This window comes from Scleropages formosus, chromosome 12 (genome assembly GCF_900964775.1).
Source record: "Scleropages formosus chromosome 12, fSclFor1.1, whole genome shotgun sequence".
Lineage (NCBI taxonomy): Eukaryota > Metazoa > Chordata > Actinopteri > Osteoglossiformes > Osteoglossidae > Scleropages > Scleropages formosus.
This window is the reverse complement of record NC_041817.1, coordinates 27536879-27561406: the sequence shown is the minus strand read 5'-3', so window position 1 is coordinate 27561406 and position 24528 is coordinate 27536879. Positions and strand designations below refer to the sequence as shown.

At 44.2% G+C, this 24528-nt stretch overlaps 1 protein-coding gene across 1 annotated transcript in view; it reads right to left on the bottom strand.

Annotated features, from left to right (window-relative positions):
• cntnap5b (contactin associated protein family member 5b) overlaps nt 1–19703 on the bottom strand; it is a 69512-nt gene extending 49809 nt beyond the window's left edge. The window contains exons 1-4 of the mRNA XM_029256923.1: nt 19689–19703; nt 19479–19530; nt 11402–11512; nt 7302–7495 (exon numbers count right to left, since the gene is read on the bottom strand). Coding sequence (XP_029112756.1) covers nt 7302–7495; nt 11402–11512; nt 19479–19530; nt 19689–19703 — 372 coding nt within the window. The remainder of the gene's footprint in view (nt 1–7301; nt 7496–11401; nt 11513–19478; nt 19531–19688) is intronic.
• Between the last annotated feature and the right edge of the window lie 4825 nt (nt 19704–24528).

The following is a 24528-nucleotide window of genomic DNA, read 5'->3' as shown; positions in this document are numbered from 1 at the left end:
TCAGTCATAGCACATTTAATATCTTTTTTACAATAAACATAGCACAGAATCAACACAGGAGCTTTGGTTTCGTGCGCTAACCTCTTTCCGTAGGAGTTGCATCATATCGCCATCATATCACATCTCCTCCTGGGCCGTCCCTCATGGTGGATGTATTTTCTCCACAACATCCTGTCTCGCAGTGACTCACGTTTTCCAGATTGTAGCAGAAGCCAAAGATACCCTCCCGCCGCCTCCGGCAGCCTCCCCCAGGTGAGCCGCCAACATAAATGCGTCTCATTAAGAACCTGAGGGTATATTTTTGCTCCTCTGTTGGGTCACAGGGCCCAGGCCGTTCAGCGTCGCACAGACAACTTTCCGTTCCTTCCACGGCTCTCGAGCGAGCCCGTCTCATTAACATATTTCGGTCGGCAGCCGGTTTCGTCAGCTACACGTGGCGTCCAGGGAGACGCGCTTCCTTGTTTGGTAACGTCTCCGGGGGGGGGGGAATGTGCGCAAAGCCGCTAATGAGCTGCAAAAAACACAAACCTGAGCTAAACTGTCAGGAGGTACAATATCTGAGTTTACAGAGCAAACATCTGGGGTGCGCTGTGTTGCGCACATTTGTACCGTGGTACGTTACGGAGGAAGATTTGTGCACTAATTGAACGGAGTAACTGAGGCAGGTGAAACTCACTGCGGCACAAGATGAAATCGAGAAAAATCCTGGGGGTTCCAGCCTTTTGATCCCATAAGCACTTTGTAAGAACTTAAACAAGGTTTGACAAAGGAACTGGAGCTCGTGGAATTGTGTGGCAATCCTAGAGCAACTGTGCAAGCCAGCTAGCCGGTACCCTCTACATTTTGATGCACTGAAAGTCACAGATGGCTGGCGATCCTCCCAGGAACATCTCCACAAGGTCTGGCACCCTTTGAAAGACAGCAGCCCAGAACTGCAGGGAGCTTCTGATGAGCCTTCACCAAGAGGTCAACAGGGTCAAGTGCAACTATGGATCCCCGCTGTCGCACCCTTTACTTTAACATTAACCAGCTTATCTGGCACTTTTCTTGAAGGTGTCTGACAACGTCGTGCTACTCTGATTTACTCATTTATACAGCACTATCATTTTTGCTGTATCATTTCAGGGGAAGAACGGTCATCAAGGAGCTAGAGGTGGGATTCAAACCCGGCGGAAGGCAACAGCTGAGATCGTGACAGTACCTTCTAAAAGCAACGGCTGCTTCAGAAATATTAAAAAAGCAATAAAAAAAGTTCCAAAACTTCATGTTCCGCCGTTTCTGACAACAGGCTAAATACCACTGAATAATTTCTTGTGCGTTTCAGCCGTGGCCCCGAGAACGCCATTAGCATTGGAGCGCTTTAGCATTTGGCATCGCTAATCCGATCATTAGCGACACGCTGGGTGCCGGGGGCGACCTTCTGGGTCCTTGGTGTTCTCGAACCCCCGTCGCTGACACCTGCAGCTTCTCACAGACTCCGCCTCCCCCATGTCCGTGTCACACTGACCGCGATTAGCTGAAATGACAGTTTCCCAGAATGCTCTGTGGATCCTATAAACTGTGTGGATGGAGCAGTTCTGCTCCTTATTTAATCGGTTCAGTATTCATGTAACTGATGCTTTCTCCAAAGAGACCTACAGTCTTAGTTTTAAACACACGTTATCTTACACTGATTTACCCATTTATAAAGCAGGGTCATTTTTTACTATATCAATTCAGTGTAAGTACCCTGATCAAGGTACTACAACAGGAGGTGGGATTCAAACCGGACCCTTTCAGTGAAAATTGGCGGGTCTCACAATTTTCCCCACTTTCCTTTTAAATATGCATCGAATACATGTATTATTGTTATGCAATAAATGTTATTGAAATGTTATAGACAATATAATTTAAAGCAAGCAAATAGATGCACATAAACAGCTGGTAGGGCAGTGGTTGGCGCTGCTGCCTCTAGACCGAAAGGTTGCAGGGTTGAATCCCACCTTTAACTGTTGCACCTCTGAGCAATGTACTTACCCCAAACAGTTCCAGTAAAATTACCCAGCTTCATAAATAGGTAAATAATAGTAAGTAACTTAACACTGTGAATCACTTTAGAGAAAAGTGTCACATAAATACAAATTAAATTTGAGAAACACTGAACATTGCTTGCACTCATGGTAGCATCTCCTTGTGATTTGCACTGAGTCCTTTCTCTAGGGGTCAGACTGACGAAGAATAAAATCTTTCTGAAAAGAAAAAAAAAAACATATATGAGAATGAAGCACTAGTTTTCCCTCCACTCATTATGGGTCTTCATTATCTCTGTTTCTGGGATCGGATGGCGCTATCAGCTGACGCCTTGGAAAGAGTCGTTACAGCACTTTGAAATGCGTGAGCATCACACCGAGCTGAGAAACATTTCGCCGCTGGTGAATCCGGGCCCCGTCTGTGGGGTCGAGGGGGGCCGCTGAGGTGGAGGTGGGGTGGGAACACTGGAGGCAATACTTGATACCGGGTCTCCTGCCATCAGCTGACTGACACACACACACGCACACACACACGCACGCATGCACGCACACGCACGCACACACCCCTCATCTGGTTCCCTAGGAAGGAGACCCTCTGCTCACTAACGTCCCAAAGCTGTGCTTCCTGCACAAGCGTACAGCATAAATGAGAAAAAAAACTGAGTAAAGTAAATCATCTTGGCCCAGAAACACAACGGTGCAAATTGTACGCCCTGTTGTCCTTCCTCGCCAAATGCATTAAAACCACAAACTCCTAATAATCACACGTGCTTATTATGGTCTGCTGTGAACACAGCAGTAATTTGTCCATAAATTGTCTGCGCAGCGCACCATGCAACAGGACTCAAATTGCTGCCGCTTAAGGTACAAATAGGGTTATACACACCTTGCTAAGTCCTGCCAATGAAATGCAATGAAATGGATGGAGAAGTGTGTTCAGTCAGCCAAACCTTGAGGGAGCGGAAATGCACATGTGCGCCCCCTACAGGCGGCTCAAGATGACAATTTAATTTGTTTACACTATTCTTGACTATTTTTGTTTTGACGCACGGCACCGCCGTCGCTGCTCCACACGCACTTTGGAGACGCGAACCTCCATGCTTCCCGGGGATGTTATTTTTAGCCATTCCAGACACAGCCGTGTGGCCCCAGAGATGCCGAGAGACGCTCCCTTCTGCGTGGGTTGGGTTACAGCGCTGCGCCTAGAAAGGGCTCCGACGCCACGTGAAACTCGAGACCGCCACACCGACCACAATCTAACCGGACTTATTTGTTTGCAAGGTTTGTTGTTGTCTGCCGCGGGAAACCAGGTGAATCGGAGCTGAAAACAACAGTTAAATTCCCATGCCCCCTACCCCCCCCCACTCCACCCAGCAACCAGGCCAACAGGTGATGCAGTGGTTAGAGCATCACCTTGCTGTCAGGAGCGCCTGGGTTCACATCCCTTTTCCCATCCCTCACCTTCTCGAGGTGCTTATCCTGATTTAATACAATAAAAATTGCCCTGCTATATTCAGTAAATGGGTAAATCACTGCAAGTAGCTTATTACCCAAACCTAACATGGGGAGAAACTTTGGTAGAAAGTTTCACATAAATGAATACATAGTGATTGTGACACTGTCCAGAAAGACTTCCGGAATCATCTCAACAGTGGGACCATATTACTGTCCTTTCTGAAAAACATGTCCTCATTCCCCAATCCGTATCTCCTCATTCCTAAATACACAACTTACTTCGTTGTAATAAATATAAAAACATAAATATAACACCACCCGTCAGGACCTGAAGGTCTCCTTCAACAAATGCAAATAAACGCTAATTTGTCTAATAAACACGAAGGTCCCTGATCCAGTCGCTTCGGCAGTCAAATTCCAGCTCTTGATTTTCTACTTTTGCTTTTTTGTAAAATTAATATATTTTTATTCTTTTTCCCCTCCCACTCACATTGAAGTAGACACATGAATGGATGTGTCAAACCGTCTTCGATCACTGAAATATTTTATAAGGGCTTCGCTGAGACACAGCATTTGAATAAATGAACAAAGAGCGGCTGTGAGGGCCACAGCGCCTGGACGTTTAATTCCCAAGACGTGCAATTAGAGAGCAGATCCTCATAATCCTGGGAGACGTGGTATACAAACCAGGCTACATCTCCCATTTTTTTAAAAATATACATATACACTGCTTTTATTTAACAACCTTGAACTCCAACAAAGGGCTTCTCCTGCATGTTTTACCTGCAAGTACTGTAACTTGCACATCAGCCCTCTGCGGTGAGGCGTCCTACAAAACACACACATTCAATTTATAATGAGGGGACCCAGAAGCACAGTGGGTAGGGCTGCTTTCTCACAGCGCCTGGGTGATGCGAGAGGATGTGGGTTCAACCCCTGCTCAGCCTGTGTGGGATTTGCATGTTATCTGGGTGCTCTGGTTCCCTCCCACAATCCAAAGACATGCTGTTCAGGTTCACCTCTGGTGTGTGAGTGACAGAGTGTGTGTGTGTTCCACCAATGTATGGATGAGTGACCCTTTGTAAGTAGTGTGTCTAGCAGTGTTGGTTACCCTGGTAAATAAGGTTTGGGGCTGATCACACTACATAGAGCTCATTGGAAGTTGTGTCTGCTAGATAAATAAATGTATTACATTATTATATCATCAGAACTAGGAATAATAATCACTGTACAATGCCCTTTATATCGCTCAGGGGTCTGTTGATCAAGCTGAGTTTGCAAAATAAAATGCACTAAAACCTCTGGTAGCATCTGCTGAAGAAATCAATGTCAATGAATATAAAAGACTGAATTTGAGTGCGGCGAAGGTCACGGACGCTGGAGGTTGCCCACGTACGCGTGTGAGTAGCGGGACTGGTGAACACGTGTGTTCTGTGAGCTCATTAAATTTATGAAGAAATGCTGGAAACAGCCCCCTTTCACAGTGAGGATTAAAAAGTCACTATTATCCATGTATCACACACACAATGTCTACAACCGCTTGTCCCAAGGCAAACCGGAACCTAACCTGGTAACACAGGGCACGAGGCTGATAATAATAATGATAATAATAATAATAATAATACGTTATTAATCAACTTTCCTGAATAGTAAAACATGTAAAATGTCATTTGTATGTGAATAACCTAAGTTTTAAGTAAAGGGAGAAATTCTGCCTTTTGCTTTTTTGGTACTAAACCCCTCCCACCCCCCAGTTGTGTGTATTTATGCAGATTTTTATTTTTTTTTTTTAATGATTTACCCACTTATTTTGTGTTGTACATTTCTCACCATACGTATGTTGCTGTGGCACAGCTGGTAGTATAGTGCTTATGGTTGTTGTCCTTGATGGTTCAAATCCCATCTCCAGCAGTAGTACCTTCAAGCAAGGCATTTACCCTGGACTTATACAGTAAAAATTACCCTACTATATAAAGGGGTTAAAATTACAAGTTGATTTGTCGAAAAATGTCTTCTAAATGTTTTACAGTGTTGTTGTAGAATAAACACTGCTGCTGCCTACAGTTTTTTACCTCTGGGATTAATAAGGTTTTTGTTCACGCTGAAAGAACAAAGAAAAACCTGCAAATATACAGCACATCCAGCATTAAACCTGAAATGACTAGCTGAGCTTGTAACGTCCCTCTTGTCCCATTTGCTCTCAGCTCGAGATCCTTGACGTTGCCATGGCACATGGAGATCCAACGCAGCCTCGAGCACTTTACTGAGGATCTCCGAAAGCACAGCACTGCAGGCTAACAAAGTGTGTCGGGGAAAACGGGCACCTCAAAAACATGCTGGAAAAAGCCGAAAAAAGCTGAAAAATAACAGTAACAGTGTGATCATGTAAACCTGTCCATCTGAGACGCTTTGCCATGAGGACCTCAAAAAGTCGTCTTTAAAACAGCAGGAGAATAAATGTCACAAATGTCATAGCCAATCAAAGACAATGTGAGTGCTCCACCCACAGGCCTGGGCCATGCCCCCATTAGTGGTTTCCTAGGGGTTTCTCAGTGGTTCCACAAAGCTTCCTTAGAGGTTCTACACTAGTTCCCCAGACGTTCCTTAATAGTTCCTCAAAAGATCCTTAGAGTCCAAAAGGTTCCTGATTGGATCCTTAGCAGTTTTTCAGAAGTTCCTTAATAGTTCCTCTAAGGCTTCTCAGTGTTTCTTAGTGGTTCCTGAGAGATTCCACAAAGGTTTGTCAGAAGTTCCTTGCTGTTTTCTAAGAGGTTCCTCAACTGTTTCGCAGAGTTTCCTCAAAGATTTCTTATAAATTCCTCAGTGGTTTCAAGGATGCTCTCAGTGTTTTCTCAAAGGTTCCTGAACGGTTCCTCAGAGTTTCCTGAATGTTTTCTCGGAAGTTCCTCGCTAGTTTCACAGACATTCCTCAGCGGTTTGTCTGAAAATCCTCACTGTTTCCTCAGAGATTCTTAACAGTTCCTCAGCGTTTCCTCGGCAATTTCCATTAAGTTCCCCAATGCTTTCTCGAAAGTTCCACACTGTTTTCCGAGAGGTTCCTGAACGGTTTCTCATAAGTTCCTCAAAAGCTTCACAGATATTCCTCAATGGTTTCTCAGATGTTCCTCACTGTTTTCTCAGCTGTGGTTCCTTCACACCACTTGTACAAGACTCACTCACTCAGTCAAGCTGCACTTCATGGAAAATATCACTGTTTTCTTTCAAATGTGCAGGAGAACCAACCCTAACTCTCAGAGGTATGGTCTTAGTCATAAGGGATCAGACCACTGAAGCAGAAAACACCTGCCGGTGCGCCGTAGAGGGCTAAGCGCTTAGTCGAGTGTATCGGGCCTTGTGTGTGTCCCGTGCCTCGTAGCTCGTGGTCGATTAGCGGCGGAACTGCCACAAGCACATTATTAGACATCGCTGAGGAGCACCTGTGATGCGCTCATGCGCGCGCCTCTCTCGGCCCTCACAATAAACCTGACAAGGTGTCAAACAGGAGGGAGCCGCACCATCCAGAGCCCAATTACACTAACAAAGGAATACGAAGGAACGAAAGCGGTGCTGACGAATGATTCGACCCCTGTTGAGATAATTGTAGACTTTCGCTCCGCTGCCCTAAGATTTAGCTCACATAATCATAAATACCTCTTTGAGCGGATGCCAGCCGGCACAGAGACGTCTTCGCAATATCCACATTATGAAGTTCTCACATGGCCACGAGCTATGAATTTTTGTGGCGACGGATATTATTCGGTCAGCATTTTAAGAGTCCTTGATGGGGCAGCAGAGCAGCAGCCGCAGAGCAACATCGGCGCCCCCTCCGGGACTCACCGTGACGCCGTCCTCCAGGCGATACCGCTTCCAGGCGCGGCCCGTGTCGCTCACCATCAGCTGGTAGCTGGTCACCCAGTCGGAGCTGCCGTGGCGCCCCTGCGTGGCCACGCCTGTCACCTCCACCCTGTCCCGTAGGTCCACCTGCAGCCAGCGGTTGCGGTCGGTCCGCTGCGGCGCCCAGCCCCCGCTTCCTGCAAGAGAAGCCAGACGCGAGAACACCTGTGGAACAAGACCCCCTGGAGGATGGAGAAACTGTGCAGCATATGTAGCATCTGTGTGGCTTATACACCGGTTAGTTAGAGGTGCTGGAAACTTTTTCAAGGTTTTATTGATTTTTCATTAATTTTACATATTTTTTCAGAATCATTTTAATGTTCATTTTTACTTGAATTTTTCTACTTTTTCCATGTTCTATAATTTTGATCTGGAGTAGAGCGAAGGAGGAGCATTTTTACTCATGAAGCATTTAGATGGCAGAGAGAAGCATCGCAGGAACAGGAGTGCGGCTCCGCTGTGATTCAACTCACTTCCACAGCGTCTACAGTTTGTTTCCGGAGTGCTGGAATGAGGAACTCTGCACATGTTTATGACATGAATTTGTTTAGAACTGACAATGAATATGAGTTTATTATGGAGACGGCATATTTTTATTTTCCATCATTTTAAATTAGTTTTAATGCTACACAAAGTTAGTTAAAACATAAAAAAGTTTTTTTTTTTTAATTTTTAAAAAAATTTAAAGATTCTTAGCAATGAAAAAAAGAGATATTTGTCTCATTAATTTTTCCATCGATTGGGCAAAGTGACTTTGGAGTTACGGAGAGATTTCTGCTCCCAGTTGTGTTTGCAGACTGAGGAGCCAGAGAAACATATTTGACCGTATTGCTCTTCCTTTTGTTAAAGAAAATGTATCGCAATGAAGTTTGCTGCCTTCAAACCCAAACAGAATCAGTCAAGTACAAACGTGGTGTGAAAAGGAGGCTACCGTACCGCTGACGACAGGACACGCGTGTTGAGAGGCGTCTGGGACGGAAAAAAGGTTTATAGTCGCTATCGGTGACTGGAGCCCCTTCGGAAAGTCAGCAGCAGATTTACGTTTGATGGGATTTGCACATTAAAAATAATCGTCTGCAGTTTCCGTGTTAATATCTTGGAATGACTTCATGGCAGCTATTCATGCATTTGACAAACCCCCACAAGCGCACGCTGCGTAGTTAAGATACATTTGCCCCACGATTAAGGAAAAATGGGCTTATGGGTAATGGCTTTTTTGGCCTCATTCCGCAGCGACGGTCCAGAGCCCCCGATAATCTGAGCGCCTCCGACCCACAGAGGGTTTGGGCTGCGCTCGGCAAACAACCGCAAGCCGACTTCGGGGTTGTTTGCTTATCAGTGTTCGGGCAGTTTGTCATTTGGAGAAAAGCCTGAAAACACAAACAACTGTTTACATGCAGCCGCGAGGAGGGGGGTCGGAGGAGCCAAACTTCCTCCAGCGCTGCAACAACAACTCTGTTTGGGCAAGTGGCTGAGAAGAAAGCGAGAGGAAGCTGAGGAGAAGCTGAGAAAGGAGGCTGAGAAGAAGCTGGGAGGAAGTTGAAAGGAAGCTGAGAAGAAAGTGAGAGGAAGTTGAGAAGAAGCTGAGAGAGGAAGCTGAGAGGAAGCTGAGAAGAAGCCTGGAGGAAGCTGAGAGAGGAAGTTGACAGAAAGCTGAGAGGAAGTTGAGAGGAAGCTGAGAGGAAGTTGACAGAAAGCTTAGAGGAAGTTGAGAGGAAGCTGAGAGGAAGTTGAGAGGAAGTTGAGAGAGGAAGTTGACAGAAAGCTTAGAGGAAGTTGAGAGGAAGCTGAGAGGAAGTTGAAAGGAAGCTGAGAGGAAGTTGAGAGGAAGCTGAGAGGAAGTTGAGAGGAAGTTGAGAGAGGAAGTTGACAGAAAGCTTAGAGGAAGTTGAGAGGAAGCTGAGAGGAAGCTGAGAGGAAGTTGAGAGGAAGTTGACAGAAAGCTTAGAGGAAGTTGAGAGGAAGCTGAGAGGAAGTTGAGAGGAAGTTGAGAGAGGAAGTTGACAGAAAGCTTAGAGGAAGTTGAAAGGAAGCTGAGAGGTGCCTTAGCCGCTTCCGTGTCTGGTGTGTGAGTGTAACTGATAAATACCCACATTTATGTTTACAGAGCCAAACATCAGCATTAAATAGAACTTTTTGGAGGCAAGGGAATTTTAATTTGCCATTATAAATTAATTCAGATAATAAAAAGTCAATGGAAAGTAATAAAAGTATTTAAATAGTCACACAACCTGTTTTTAAATTTATCATAGATTATCTGCATTATAGAAATGTGTTATAGATCTATAATCTCAGGATAGTTGTGCAACATGTTGTAGCTTTGATAAAAGAAATAAATTGTGAAATTTCTATTTCTATTAACCTTTTGTTAACTGAGTAGATAACAAAGGAAGCTGAAAGTGACAGGTGCCGACTGTCAGGGTGAGATAGAAAGTTATGAAAATGGCACATTTCACACTTTCGTTCATTTCAAATTATTTTCAGTTTGAATGTTCTCTGATGTAAAGAAAAAACAATGAAATATATCTATATATTTTGCATTTTCTAGCACATTTATTGAATGTTTTTATAAATGCTAACAAGAGAATGAAACAAGGAACATGTTCATGGTCATGCTTTTGCTGATTCTGACTTTGTGCTGAAAAGGGCTTTAGATTTACAAACAAATCAAGTCACACAAACGTTGGATCCCAGTTTTGTTTCTAAGTTCAGGAGGAGCGGCATTTATTTACTGTATAGGAGGAAATGTGACAGAACATTGGCTGTAACCTTTCTGACCTTCTCACATTCACTCTGCATCCAAGAGGAGTCCATAAGGGAAGCGTGTGCGGTGGGGAGGGGTGGGGTGGGGTGGGGGGGGGGGGTCGCGCCGCTATACGTGTCCCAAAAAAACAGCAGCAGTCGCCTTCCCTCCAGCAGCCGGGGCCCGGTGCCGGATGCCGGGTGCCGCTGAAAGGTCCATTACTCACACGCCGCGGGGCGGCACAGCGCACGGGGCCGAGGGAGCGCTCAGAAATCAAGGTCCCTTTCCCGTCTCCGAGAAAATGACATCGTTTACGGAGCAATCCCCCTGCCTCCCAAACACACACCCTACCACCCCCACCTCCAGAGGAGCGCGACCCCTTCTGCATGACAGGCCTAAAAAAAAACCCGGGAAGGAGATGTTTCTCACGAGTGCCGTCCCCGTACCTTAATTACACAGATTAAGTCATAAGAGTGTGTGTGTGTGTGTGTGTGCGCCTGCGGAAAGAAAAGTCCTTTTGATCTCAGTTTCTTAATCTAGAGTGAAACACACGAACAAAACAGATGTTGTTTCACCAGGGAGAACTCTGAATATTAATGAGCATCGCGACTCATTCATCAGCACTTTCCTGCCCGGGTTCCTCTAACGGAGCCTTTCTGCAGTTATAACGTTTGCTGTTTTTGTCCAGGAGACGCAGAGGAGGGACTCAAACACGTGTTCCACGTAAGTGAAGACACAATGGCAGGTCTAGGCTGCGTGCAGTTTGCATGTTCTCCTCGCTCGCTTTCAAGTGGATTCTCTCCAGGTGCTCTGGTTTCCTCCCACAGAACAAAGACATGTGTTTCAGGTGGCTTGGTGACTGTAAACTTCCCTTTTTATTTGTGCATGTGTGTGTGTGTGTCTGTGTGTGTGTGTGTGTGTGTGTGTGTGGGACTGGCATCCCATTCAGAGTGTACCCTTCCTCATACCCTATACGTCCAGGATAGGCTCTGGACCACTGTCACCCTGCATTGCAAAAGCATTTGAAGAAAATGAAAAAAAAAAAAACAAAATAATTAACATATGATTGCTGTAAATACACATTTAATATTTACTCTTCCACATTTAAATTATTACACACAAAGAGTCACAAAAGTCACACGAATGTTTCATTAACATTAATTAGTAATTAGTAAATATAAATGTGCGGTGCGGCAGGTATCGCTGGTGTATCGTCTCTCCCGGGCTGTGGGTCTGAACGCGGGTTCGAATCCGGCTCAGTTTCTGAGGAGCTCCACGGAGGACCAAGAGCACCACCTACCTTCTCTTCGATTGAGCCTGGCGAGCCGTGGGGCGTGGCTCTCGGACAGCTGCGTGGAGCTCTCGAAGGCGCTCGGCGGGACCGCGGCCCCCAAGGGGCCCTCGCAGTTGTCTGGTGGGAAAAAAGAAAAAAGAGGCCCCGTCGAGTTGCGTTCAACACTTCGGACCGTTGGTCGTCTGTTCGACCAGCAAGCGATGCACCCAGAGTGTTCGTCTACCAAAACAAGCAGGGCACGGTGATAACACACTAATTAAAACACACACTCGTATGTGTATGGATTTCCTTTCAAAGCGAGCGCACGCTTCATTATGGCTCTGGAGGAGTGTATCGGGGAGCGGCGCCTAAACCGCTGTCACAGCACATTAAATTACGCATTAAACTAACATATTGACTTTAAACTGGACCTAATTGATCCACAATGTGTTCCAGAAATGTCATATCAAAGGGAGATTTACAGCGGTCCCACAATTAGCGGTGGGGGGGGGATCTCCTGCACTGTCAGCGCTCTGTCTGGACATGGACGCAGTGGCTCTTTCAATGTCTGCGAACGGTTTGTTTACACTTTATCAGCTCGGCTGTGGGGTGCGGCGGACGATTAGGCAACCCCCCCACCCCCCTCACTGGGGGTGGAAGAGCTGTTGCTGGGAGCTGCTTTGTTGAGCTAATGCCTTTGTCCAAACTGATGTACTGCGTTAGATGAGTGCTGAACTTAACACTCATTTACCCATTTTCACAGATGGGAAACTTTTACCCCGTCAGTTCAGTGTAAATTCCTTCATCATGGGTACAACTGCAGGGTGAGAGTCAAACCCATGACCTCAAGACTTCATGACATGGTTCAACAGGTGCTGCTCACATGGTTATGTAGCCACCACACCCCCCCCCCCCCCCCCAGGACATTATGGATAATTGATTACAAGAAGAAGATCCATTTGAAGTGATGCAGTAAAATTTACCATGCTGTACAAATGGTAAATCTGTGTAAGTATCTTAACACTGTAAGTTGCTTTAGAGTAAAGCATCAAATAAAAAGTCTCCCGGGGCTTGATTTCATTTTCAGATAATAAAAACCATCCAGATTTGGACATTCCTCATTTCTTACATTTACAACAAACAGTAAACAGTAAAACCTGTTTTTGCCCCAGTTTTTCTTAATCTGATTGATCTTTTCAATGCTGCAGGGCCACAGTTCACCTCTCTATTATAAATCAGTGCTGTCAACAGGCGTCACGTCTTTAGACCCTTTTATTTAGTGAGATTTCACGTTTCTGTTAACACTGGAGCACAAAATGCAGTTTGAATGTCTTGGAAATGTCCCCTCCTCCTGTCTCCTGTCTCCTGTCTCCACCTGTCATGATGAACTTCCCCATCATCGAGGAGGAACACCCACCGAGTGAAAAGAGACATCGGACATCATGATGCGAACAGTGGGAGCTCCGCCCCTCACGACTCCACAAGGGTTGTGACGGATGTGTTTATCATCACCATGGCAACAGTGAGCCTAGAGATGATCACTTGATGAGGAAGGCGTGGTCATTTTGTGCCCCCGGTGTCATACGTGACCCCGCCGTGATGGGGGGGCAGGGAATAAATAAATAGAAGTAAGAGGAAGTGTGTCTGTAATCCCCGCGGCCTCATTCCTATTCAGCTGCGCTAAGATGATTATGCAGCCAATTAACCTTTCAGACGACCCTCCGAATGAGCCGGACATCAAAAAGAATAGCCTCCAGTTTTAAGAATCAATTTCCTAAACTTGAAGAAGTGGGGTGGGGTGGGGTGGGGTGGGGTGGGGGGGGCAGCAGAGGGAATCGAGGGAAAGGGGGAGGGGGGTGATATCCAAAGAGGAGAACAAGAGCAACGAGAACAGGGCGATATGGAGCAAACAAGTATCCCCTCTCCAGCTGGGGGGTACAGTCACATTTTTGTGCTCCCAGAATCCACAACCGGAAGACGTCAATGTCCATCCCCGTGGTCAAAGGTGCGATGAAACGGTCCGATATCCTACAACTCAAAGAACAACTTAAAATGCCACAAAGGTCAGAAAATGCCACCTTTCTAGCAGTATAATTCACTAAGGGGTTAATGAACTGTGGCCAGAAGGGGGCGTAGTGGTTAGAGCTGTAAACCACCCTCCACAGACGTCAGGATCAAATCCTACCTGGTACTGTTGCACCTTGATTACTGATGCAGTGATACGTAGCCTGCTGTATAAATGTGTAAATCAAAGTAACTTAAAACTGTAAGTTGATTCGGACGAAAACATCAAATGAATAATGATGTTCCTTCATTCAGAACGTGAAGAATCATCGAGAATTGGGTGTAAATAAATTAAAACTCAATGTCTTTGAGGGAAGTTTCAGATAAACAATTAAATGTAAACTAAGAAATGTTTTCAAGACGACACACACACACACACACACACACACACACACACACACACACACACACACACACACACACACACACACACACAGGATGGCACGAGTGAGAAGACAGGTTTCACAGGGTTTCAACTCTCGTTTTCACGCCTTGACTGTGAAAATGTGCCCATTTCCAGGAGTACTGGGGGGGTGAGTCTCTTCTACTGCTTTTTAGTAGGGGGTCCACTTCAGCGGTGCACCAAACTCGTTTCGCCCCAAGGTGGCGCCCCCTACGGTATCAGGCGACCCAACTGATCAAAGCAACAGAGATCCTGACAAACGTGGAACCCGCAGCCCTATTTGAAGTGAATCGTGTGGTTTTGTGCAGGAGGGATGGTGGAGAGACAGGTGGCTCTGGGGCCATCTCTGGTTCTTCTTGCTTTCACGGCAGGGGGGTGCTGGGGAGCAGGTGGTGGACAAACTGTAATTTTGACCTGAAGCTTGCAGGGCAAAATCCGTGAAGTGGTCGTGGATTGTATCCTTAACACAGGTGTTTAAACTAAAGTAACAAGCCCAGCATTCTACCCATTTTTCTAAACATTTTCAATCTGAGTTCAGGTACACAGCATGTTTACAGAGACCAACATGGTACATGGGTGACACGTAGTGTTTCCAGCACTGGTTAGACGGAGGTTACCACCCCCCTCAGGGTGATTCAGCCAGTGGGTGAATGATTCATGCACCTGGAGAGTGTGAGGAAACCAGAGACAGCACCTCCCTATGGTTGTTAGGGACACATTCATGGATGCTGTCTGCACTATCGCTGCCGCGGAACAGGCCTATCATTTGTCGAGATTTTGCATAAATTACCTGGGCTACCCATTGAGACGGGCTGGAGCCACACCCACTCCCTACCTGGACTCGCAAGCAGCAGGTGTGGCCAGTTTTCAAGGATGTAGACAAATAGGAAGGTTGGAGAACAATCTTTTTTTCTTCCTCTCTTTTGGGACCAAGAAGCTCACCAGAACACTTCTCTATGAGTAAAGTTTGAATTTTGTACTATGGTTTGTGTTTTATAGTCAATACTTCGGAGCTTTATGCTCACATTTGACTTGAACTGTGTTTGTTCATAGTCTTTGCTTTTCAGTCTTGGTAAAATCTTACCAGTTGTTTGATTCTTCTTGAGAAACCATTTGTATTTTAAATGTTTTTGTTGCTACTTGAAGTTCATAGGAATAAAAAATGAAACTCAGCATAAATCCTCACATCTCACTCTCCATCTGGTCTCTCCCGTGTACCATGCCCACCAGTCCAGATTTTTGACGCGTATGGTCATTGTGGACACTAAGGAAAATGATGCATTATAAGTATGGACTCATTTGAACTGTGGTGCTGAAGGCTTTTAAGGACCTCTTGGACAGCCAGGAAAACAGATGGATGTTGGATCAAATTTAGCCAGAACGCTCACTGGAAGCCCAAATGACTAGACTGAGGTTATTATACTTTGGATGGGAACAGCTGAAGGAAAAAGAAGAGGATAGGCAACAACCAGATGGATGGAGTCAGTCACAGTGATGATGGAAACACCATTTTCAAGGACACAAATGGAGGACAGAACTTTCCGGAAGGGCTTCAGTCAAAAGTTTTCATCAACTCAGTGGAACTTTAACACTTGTTTCCATTATGATTCTGGAACCTTACACTAGTAAAGTGGTCATAGCTTTAACCTTGTCATCAAAGGACCTGGGTTTGAATCCCCACCTTCTGCTGTAATACCGCAGATTGCTATTTTTACTCTGCACCGATACAGTGAAAATGGCCAAGCTGGAAAAATGGGTAATTATTAGCAGTGTAGTAACCTTGGAAGCTGCTTTAGATAAAGGTGTCAGATAAATACATGTTAATACGAAAACCTGGGGTAACGGTGTCAAAAAAGTAAGTAAATACTGAGTTCAACAACTGGAAGATGAATTAATAAGCAGAACCTTTACATGGTTTATGAGCAACTGCATAGTATTGTGATGTATTTTGATATTATTCGTACCCCACTTTGTAGGACACACAGAAATCCTAGTATTATTCCTCTAAAGCCCACACTGAGGAATGAAGCAGAGGCGAGGGTGAAAAGGAACCAGACGATGGAACCACTTAATGCCGTGAAGCTGGAATGGATGAAATGGAATCTATTTCCAGAAAAGTCTCATCAGAAAGCCTGCGCTAAGTCTCCGTGTCAAGTGCCACTTTCGGACCAAGGTCGTCTCATTCGCCGGAAAAGCCACGCGATGCTTCTCCGCCCTGGTCGCGAGGCCATCAGACGAGTGTTTGAACTCACTGGGTATTTCAGGGCACGCAGCACAGTTTACCGCAGAAATACGGAACTGGTGGTCTACTGGTTAGAACGGATGCCCTTGGACCCAGTGGTTGCAGGTTTGAATCTTACCTCCAGATGCAGTACCTTTGAGCACAGTAATTACCCCAGATTGCTCTATTCAAATTACCCAGCTGCGTAAGTGGGTAAATAATTGTAAGTAAAGTTAGTTTAAGCTTTTCAGATGAATGTAAATCCCGCCTCCTGTTGTAGTGCTCTTGAATGGCACTTTTACTGTACTGGTACACAAACAATTACCCTGCTGCATACACGGGTGAGTCGGTGTAAGTAGCCTATGGTACAAACCGAATGTTAGTATAGTAAATAGTGTTTGGAGAAAGGAATTAGCTAACTGAACAATATTAACACGTGACAACTGTACCCCTGTAAGGCGGCATAGTGGGTAGAGCGAAAACTGTCTACCCAAAGGATGTAGATTCAAATACCACCTCCTGCTGTGGAACCAAGGACTTACAGTGGACTAATACAGTAAAAATGGCCCAGCTGTATACGGTAAGTCATTGTAAGGTGGAGTAAAGCGAACTTAAATACATGTGTATAGTTATGCTGAGGCTGTGGAGCCTGTTCTTCACTGGAAATGACTCCATACACCTATAGACCGACAGCTGGAGGTCATTCCAGTAGAGGTAGAGCATTGTGTGAAACTCCAGTGCTCGCATGCTGCCACTTGCATGGGCTTCTTTTGTGTCCAAATCAAACCTGCAGCATATGTTAGCACACCTGACACTGCATAATGACATAGGAAAGCAATCTGGGCTCCAGGAGCATCTCCCAGACATAACAGCGCTGTTTAAAATGTGTGACCCCTGCACATCGGCTTCCTAATTAGAAGTGAAATGTTGATTCAGGTGTGACTGCTCTCCCTCCTGCATGGCCCGGAGTGCCAGCCGCACACCGGTTACACCGAGGTGTCCCCTTCAGGTACGATTGACAGGCAGATTGACAGCAGGGTGCAGAAGTCCACATCTGTGATATGGTCTCACCGTGGGGGAGGCGCAAAGTCAAACGGGTCATCGGAAGTTGGGACAGCGAGGGATCAGGTGTCAAACATTTCTGTTGCATTACAATAAATGACACTCGCTGTGCTGATATGTTTTGGCGGCGTCCGTGTATTGTGCTTGCATATGTCCTTGAGCAAAGGCATTTAACCCCCCAAAATACCTCTGTTTCAAATATAAATAAATTCTCTTGTGTAAATTGTGTAAATCGATGTACAACTATGGCAATTTTGTAACAACAAACTACCTAAATCGGAGAACCGATTATGATTTTGAAAGTACAAGGAGAGAATTACCATGGAAACAGACAATGTGGTAATTAGACCCATCACCTGGTAACTGAAGGACGTGGGTTTGAATCCCACCTCCAGCTATAGTACCCTTGATGGAGGTACTTATCCTGAACTGAAACAGTAAAAATTACCTTGCTGTATAAGTTGGAAAATAATTGTAAATCACTTGCTATACAAACTTAGCATTGTAACAAAAGTGTTCAAATATTAATTTATGTAGTAACACTTTTCTCCAAAGTGATTTACAATGAAGACTAATAATGTTTTAATGACATGATATGATAAATGTGTGGCTAATGTGATGTAATAACACAAAATACATGATGATGAATAAATTATGTAATAATGCTGTATAGTAGAAGTCGCGGGTAACGCACAAATGGCCTTCAGATGGGCGTGGTCTCCTGCGGCGGGGTGGTGAATTATAGCTCCGGAGCGAACGCTTTCGCCCCAGGCTCCCTGTAGGTAGGCCGTCTCCTCGGCTTGCCGTGGGAATACATTCTGCCGAGTTCAGTATTTAAAAAATACCCGGTGCAATGTCCTGAGAGTCAAATCCACTTTTCTCGCCCCACTTCTGCACAATCTGTGAAGATTAACAAAACAAATTGTGTGCTCAGTATTTCTTCCCCATTCCTCCCAACACATGCGCTTTGTGCAAAGGAGGGAATTTTTAATACGGCCGTTAATCGACACAATATGCTCGTCTCCACCGACACGGGAAATCTTGCTCCGCCTGTATCCTACGGCTGTCTCTCACTAATGTTTCCATTTCTCCAGTGATGCGCCGTATTAATATTTAAGATGACACAGTTCTTTCTCGACTCTGTCATCGGCTAATGAAAAATTAAAAGTGAAGCAGATTTTTTTTCTAAATCTAAAACTGGCTAATTTGTAAATACCCATTGGACAATGGATGTAAAAAATCTTTTCCCACTGGCAACAGTTGTGCAATATTGTTACAAATATGTCATTTCATGTAGCTTTAAACTGGGAATTGAAAAGACTGAGGGGCCCCATGTTTTATGTTTAATTAACAATATTTTAGCTTCCAAGTAAAGTACAGTTAAAGCTGAGTATTTATGAAAACCTTTCTTAAGGTGTGTTCATGGCTGTCTGGTGAGGATCCAATGTAATTATGGTTAAAAATGAAACCACTTGGTTTCAAGTGTAATACCTCATCCACTTATCTGCGGCACCATTGGTGCATTTTTAAAGTGTAAAACTCCAACACGTCTTGCTGTTTTAAAATTTATAAGAATGTAACAAGCACCTGAGGCACAATGAAGTATGATATCATAGGGCTTGCTTTACTTAAATGAAGAAAGTTTAAATATATGAAAAAAGAAGGGAAAAAAACAGCTGAATAATAAACTTGCATTGCATTCAATGCCTTTCAAGTGATTTTTTTTTTTTTCTTTTCAATTGACCAAAGCACTTTGTAGCAATTTATGACCCTGTTAAAACATGCCTTCCCTTTGCCATTTCACTTTGCATTTATTCCAACATTAGGTGAACGGCTGGGGGAAAAAAGCAAATGCTAAATATTAATATTTGCAAAAAAGGGGACTCTTTAGCATAGTCAGCAGTAACATCCAAATACCCGGCCCTGTTCTGCATGCTGTAAATGTCATTTACATTTGCATAGGCACTCTCCAGGCCAACGCTGTGAACGGGGGGTGTCGGCTGTTAATTTGCCAAAATGTCAGTCTGGAAGGGGACCTCAGAAATTGATTAGGTCTGCATGCTTATCAAAAATGTGAAAAAGCTCCGGTGATGGGGATGAAGTACATATTCTCTAACACGAAGTACCAGTCAAAGGTTTGAATACATCTGCTTCAAACAAGACTTGCCTGGGGCAAAAACACAGAAACTGCAAATTTGCAAAGTTGCGATTGATCTTTCAAACATATGAGTCACAATATGAAACATCTTGGTTCTATTGGCATGTATTTGTAAATCATAGAGTTTGGGCTGATGAGTTGTGCCTGTACGTTTCCTACTGTTCAGCATGGTGGTGGCAGCATCATGATGTGGGGCTGGCTGCTTTGCTGGTCACACAGCTGGTGGTCTTTACCAAGTCCAATGCAGTCTGAACCAGAATGCCTTTGATTTCACACTTCGGAGACACTTTATTTCCTCATGGTCACAAGAAGGTTGGCAGTCCTTCATTCTTCAGTGACATACAGACTCAAAACGCAACTCAAAGTTGGCCAGGAAGCAATCTGATGAATAATTCTAACTACTGACCAGGACAGTTAACATTGTCAGCTATTAAAAAAAGCTTCCGTCAAGTGTAATGAAACTTTGATTGGCACAGAACAAACTCCTTCTTATTCCACAAGCATATATGCAGAGTTTAAAATAAAAACAAACACTGAAGTTACAGTCAAGGGAGGAGTGAAGATTAAACAGATAATCACATCTGAGTTATGTTGACATATCCAGCATTCCAGCATGGTAAAACCAGAGAAAGGACCTTATACCCTTTAATGAAAAGCTGTGATTTGAGCAGGATTTTCCATGCAGCAGAAAGCCTTCCAAGGACCCCGTAATCTTTTGACCTCCACTCTACAGACAGCAGCAGGTAGAATTGGGTGTGATCAGAGGGGTCCTCATGACCCTTTAAGAGATGCACAAAAAAAAAAAAAAAACTGTTCAAATGCATGTGTTGTTCTTTGCACGTGCAAAAGTCAACAGGTGATAGATGATCATTGACTGAGTCACTGCACCAAACTACAACTTTGACTAGTCACAGTGCATAACTAGAACTAGTGCGACTCCTTAAGTTCATATGTGTGCTCATCTAGGACCTCGTGAGAGCTCAGAGCACCAGATTTAATGTGACCTGATTCAACTGCCACTCAGATCATGGGCCAGCGGCTGCCTTTGGAGCTGGGTTTGAAATGGATCAAGCTGTTGTTTGAAATCCAGATAAACACCGAGTATAATACCCCCAGCGGTCCATCAGAATCATCTAAACAAAAACACCCATACACCCTGCCCTTTAATATTACTCTTGTTTGTTGGTGTTTCTTCCAGTCCGTGGATCCCTGTACACACCTCCCTCATTTACTTTTTGGGTTTTCCTTATCCACCAGGTAATTATAACATGGAAATGCAATAAATTATTAACATGCATAAGATCTTAACCGAGTAAATTGCGGGAGCTCAGAGAGCAGCACAAACATATGGAAAGGTCAGGAAACCAGCTGTGTTTTAAAGCCAGAGTGTAAACATGTGGGCCACCAGTGATGAAATATGGTCCATGGTCTATTTTCTTCTACACGTATCACAGCAGAAAATGTAAAAATACCACCCCCGATTTATTTCAAAAGTATAAGATTATTCAGGATATTTCTAAAATATCATTTAAATAAACATTTTAAAAATAGAGGATTAGTGCTCATTTTAAGTCAAATTAAACATGAAATATGTAGACAACAAATTTAATGTGAATAAGTGTACAAGTCAATATTAATGTGAATATTAATTGTACACTTTAAGACGTTGGTATGACAAGGCAAGTTTAATGTACTCCTCCTGCAGTATTTTTGAATACTCTACTACCTCTTGGTACACACATTTGAGTTTTGAATATATGAAGACACAGACCTTTTCTCAGTTGAGTAATGTATTTTTGATTGTATTTTCTTCACGTCTGTTGTCAAAAATACATGAACTGTTTCTGGGATAAACACTGGAAGCCATCACGACCCAGGTTTTTTTTTTTTTGTTTATTTTGTAATTTTTAAAAAATTTGTTACAGCTTTATCTGAGGTTTTTTTACAGTACCCAGCCAGTGGATAAATCGAGGGATGTCACTATTATTTCAGTATTATTAAGATTGTATTACTGGTTGGACTTACAAACAGAGTTAAGAACAGACCTGCTGTCCCAGTTGTGTTTGCAAGTTGAGCACCCAGTGTAACTCTATTAAGTACTATTGCTGTATTTCCTTCGTCACACCTAGTGCCTCACAAATTATGCCACTGGTTTCGATTAAAAAAAGTATTTAATTTCATGTAAACATTCACCCATTCACCAGTAAAGCAAATGACATAATTCTTGCTGGAATGGTTCTGGTTCACTGCAGACACTGATTGCTTCTGCCTTTAAAGAACAAATGACACCCCATACTCAAATGAATCTGCTAACTGTTTATTGTTTGAATAGTTAGGAAATTCATTCAAGTATGGTAAGATATATATCGATTATATACAGTACGCTATTTCACTTTTGGGATCACACACAGACTACATTCTGCATTATTCACTGGCACCTACACGCTACTTTCTACATGCCAGAGAAGATCACATCTATGGCATCAAGGGAGATGAATTCACTCCAGGGCTGTATGTGTGTGTGTTGGGGGGGGGGGGGGGCCTCCGGGTGCAGACATCAGTTTCATCCCTGTGGCTTTGTTGGTCACCAGAACCACCTTGACACACACAAGACAAAGGACGGAAAACACACAGCAGCATCGAGATCAGACTTTGCCCTCATTCCAGAGCATCTTCCCACAACATAGGCTGCCTACCGTCGAGCAGCTGCTCGTACCCTGACTCCGGCCCTCAGCCACACTCAGCATTTCTGTGCACATGCATCATCCAGTCGGCTAAGGGCTCGCTGATAATCAATAAATTATATTTCAGATTCTGTGGGAAACATGAATCCGCTGGGATTTAGTACACAACCATTGAATGGATGATGTTTATTTCTTTCATCCTTTTCTTCAGTCTGATGTAATTTTAAGATGCTTTTCCATTTATACAGCTGGGCAAGTTTTACTGTATCAGTTCTGCACAAAAACCTTGTTAAAGGGAACTACTGAAGGAGGTAGATTCAAACCCAGATCTTTTTGGAGTCTAAGGCAGCAGCTCTAACCACTGCGCCACCTGCTGGTCTCCTTGTGAATCTTGATGGTAATCTCACAAGGTTACAGCAGGGTATGAATGACAATGTGGTGACAAAGATCAAATGCACAGACTAAAATCACTCCTGATAGAGATACTTTAATGCAGTAAATATGCTTTTTAATCAGGTGGAGGGGGTGAAGGCAGTACACAGAAGGCACGTTACCACAGTAATTTTTGTCTCTGCCTTTTTTATGTTCAAGCGCTCCATCCTCTTTTGATGAAATGGTGCAGCGCTGTCATGGCAATGCAGAAAAACGAGTGTTATGTAAAATCTTTATGAGCTGCATGTAAAGTTCAGCTCTATCCAGTGATCTTTGCAATCAGCAGTAATTACACTAAACAGATTATTTATTTATTTATTTATTTATTTATTTATTCATTCATTATTTATTTTTTTTCCAACAGCTCCTGGGCTATTTGCCAAAGCACGAAAGATGTCGCAAACAAACAGTAAATAAACCTTTGGCTAATCATGTGAGGACTGAGATGTGTCGGTGTTATTTTCGGCAGAAGAACTAAATTGCAGAACTCACACTGGCATGACAGTTTTATAATATTTTGCATTGCATTTGCATCTAATTAGCTGATCTTGATACGCATAATCTGCACGGAGAGACCGGCAGTGACATTCTCCCACGTTCCGCTGAATATCAACGAGGAGGGATTCTGGTCTTTTCACCTGAATAGATGCAGACGCGGCCGCTTGTTGAAATTTCGGTCCTTCCTGTGGAGACTGAAGTGTTTCACACAGTGACAGCGGAGACAGGGAGGTCCAGGGGGAGAACCGCCCCATGAATCACCGGGTGAGGAACATCGGTCTCAGGCATCTCTCTCACTCTTAAGCAACAGCGGTGAATTTATAGCTGTAGCCCAGGACACCCCCCAACATCCCGGAGACCTCCCCCAGGGTCCGAGCCCCAGTGGCTGGCACTTATCGCCACGGTAACAGGATGCTGCTCTCCTATCGGTACCCTTTCTGCACACCCCTGCTCTGCAATAATCTCAATTTGCATCTCAGGGAAGCCGAAGCAGCAGATGTCTGAAAAAGGAGGCTGGGAACCCAACCCCCCTCTCATGTAAGATGAATCACACCTCCTATCTGCTTTAAAAGGGGTCTCAACACGCAGTGTGTCCCACGCCACCCATAGGTCCAGCCATGTCCGAGATCTGATGGGAGATGAACAAGGAAGCAGTCGTCGGGGAAGCATCCCATGCCGTCGGCGGAATCAATAAAACAACAAGCGCTATGCAGCGCAGATTGCAGATTACAGAACAGCTGTAGCCGGTTTCATCTCTGCCGGCACCTTACGGCTCGATATCGGTGATGCTTCGGCTAGCGCTCACTGGAAATACTATTAACCCCCATCTCTAGAGCAACAGCGTTTGTCCACATCAGTAGTTTTTAATCTATGTATGTTGCTATTCCAGCACAACTCCAATAACCAGCTATTGTGGTGAAAGGAGGCAGAATGAGCTCCCTGTGTCCCTCAGAGATGCTGCATCACCCGAGAATTCAAAAAGGGTCTCAAACCCATCTCTATGGAAGCCACTTTTCTCCTGATCTCCCGACAGCTCCATAAATGGTCCAACACCATCTGCTATGATTATCGATGTGTTTCATATTTTATTTAACTTCCATAGGGTTGAATGATCTCCCTGCATCCCTCAGTGCTGCTGAATCCCTTCCACATCCAAGAAAGGTCTCAAACCCATCTCTTTGAAGGTTACTTCTCTTCTGATCTCCTGACAGCTCCATAAATGAGTTCAACCCCATCTGCTATGAAAATTGCTATATTTGCAATTTGAATTTCACTTCTATAGGAGCTACTGGAAGGATGGGAACCAGCAACATGGTGGTATCAGAGAGCTGTGCATCCATAATGCTGTGTCTGCGTCTGTTGTTGATGCTCTTTTGTTTACTCAGAGCTGTACATCACTGTGTGTGCCAAATGGATAAATGTAAATGTAGACGTTAATGTAAATGTAATGGGCTGTCTCTGATGGATAATATCAGTTAAGGCATAATCATAATCAACCCTTTTAAAAACTAATTAGATCATCTATGAAATGTGACTGGGGGTGGGGCCTTGGGGATATAACCCAGTTCCACAAAGGAATCATATTCCTGGAGATAAATGTTTACTGTATGTCAAGCAGTCCTGGACATGGTT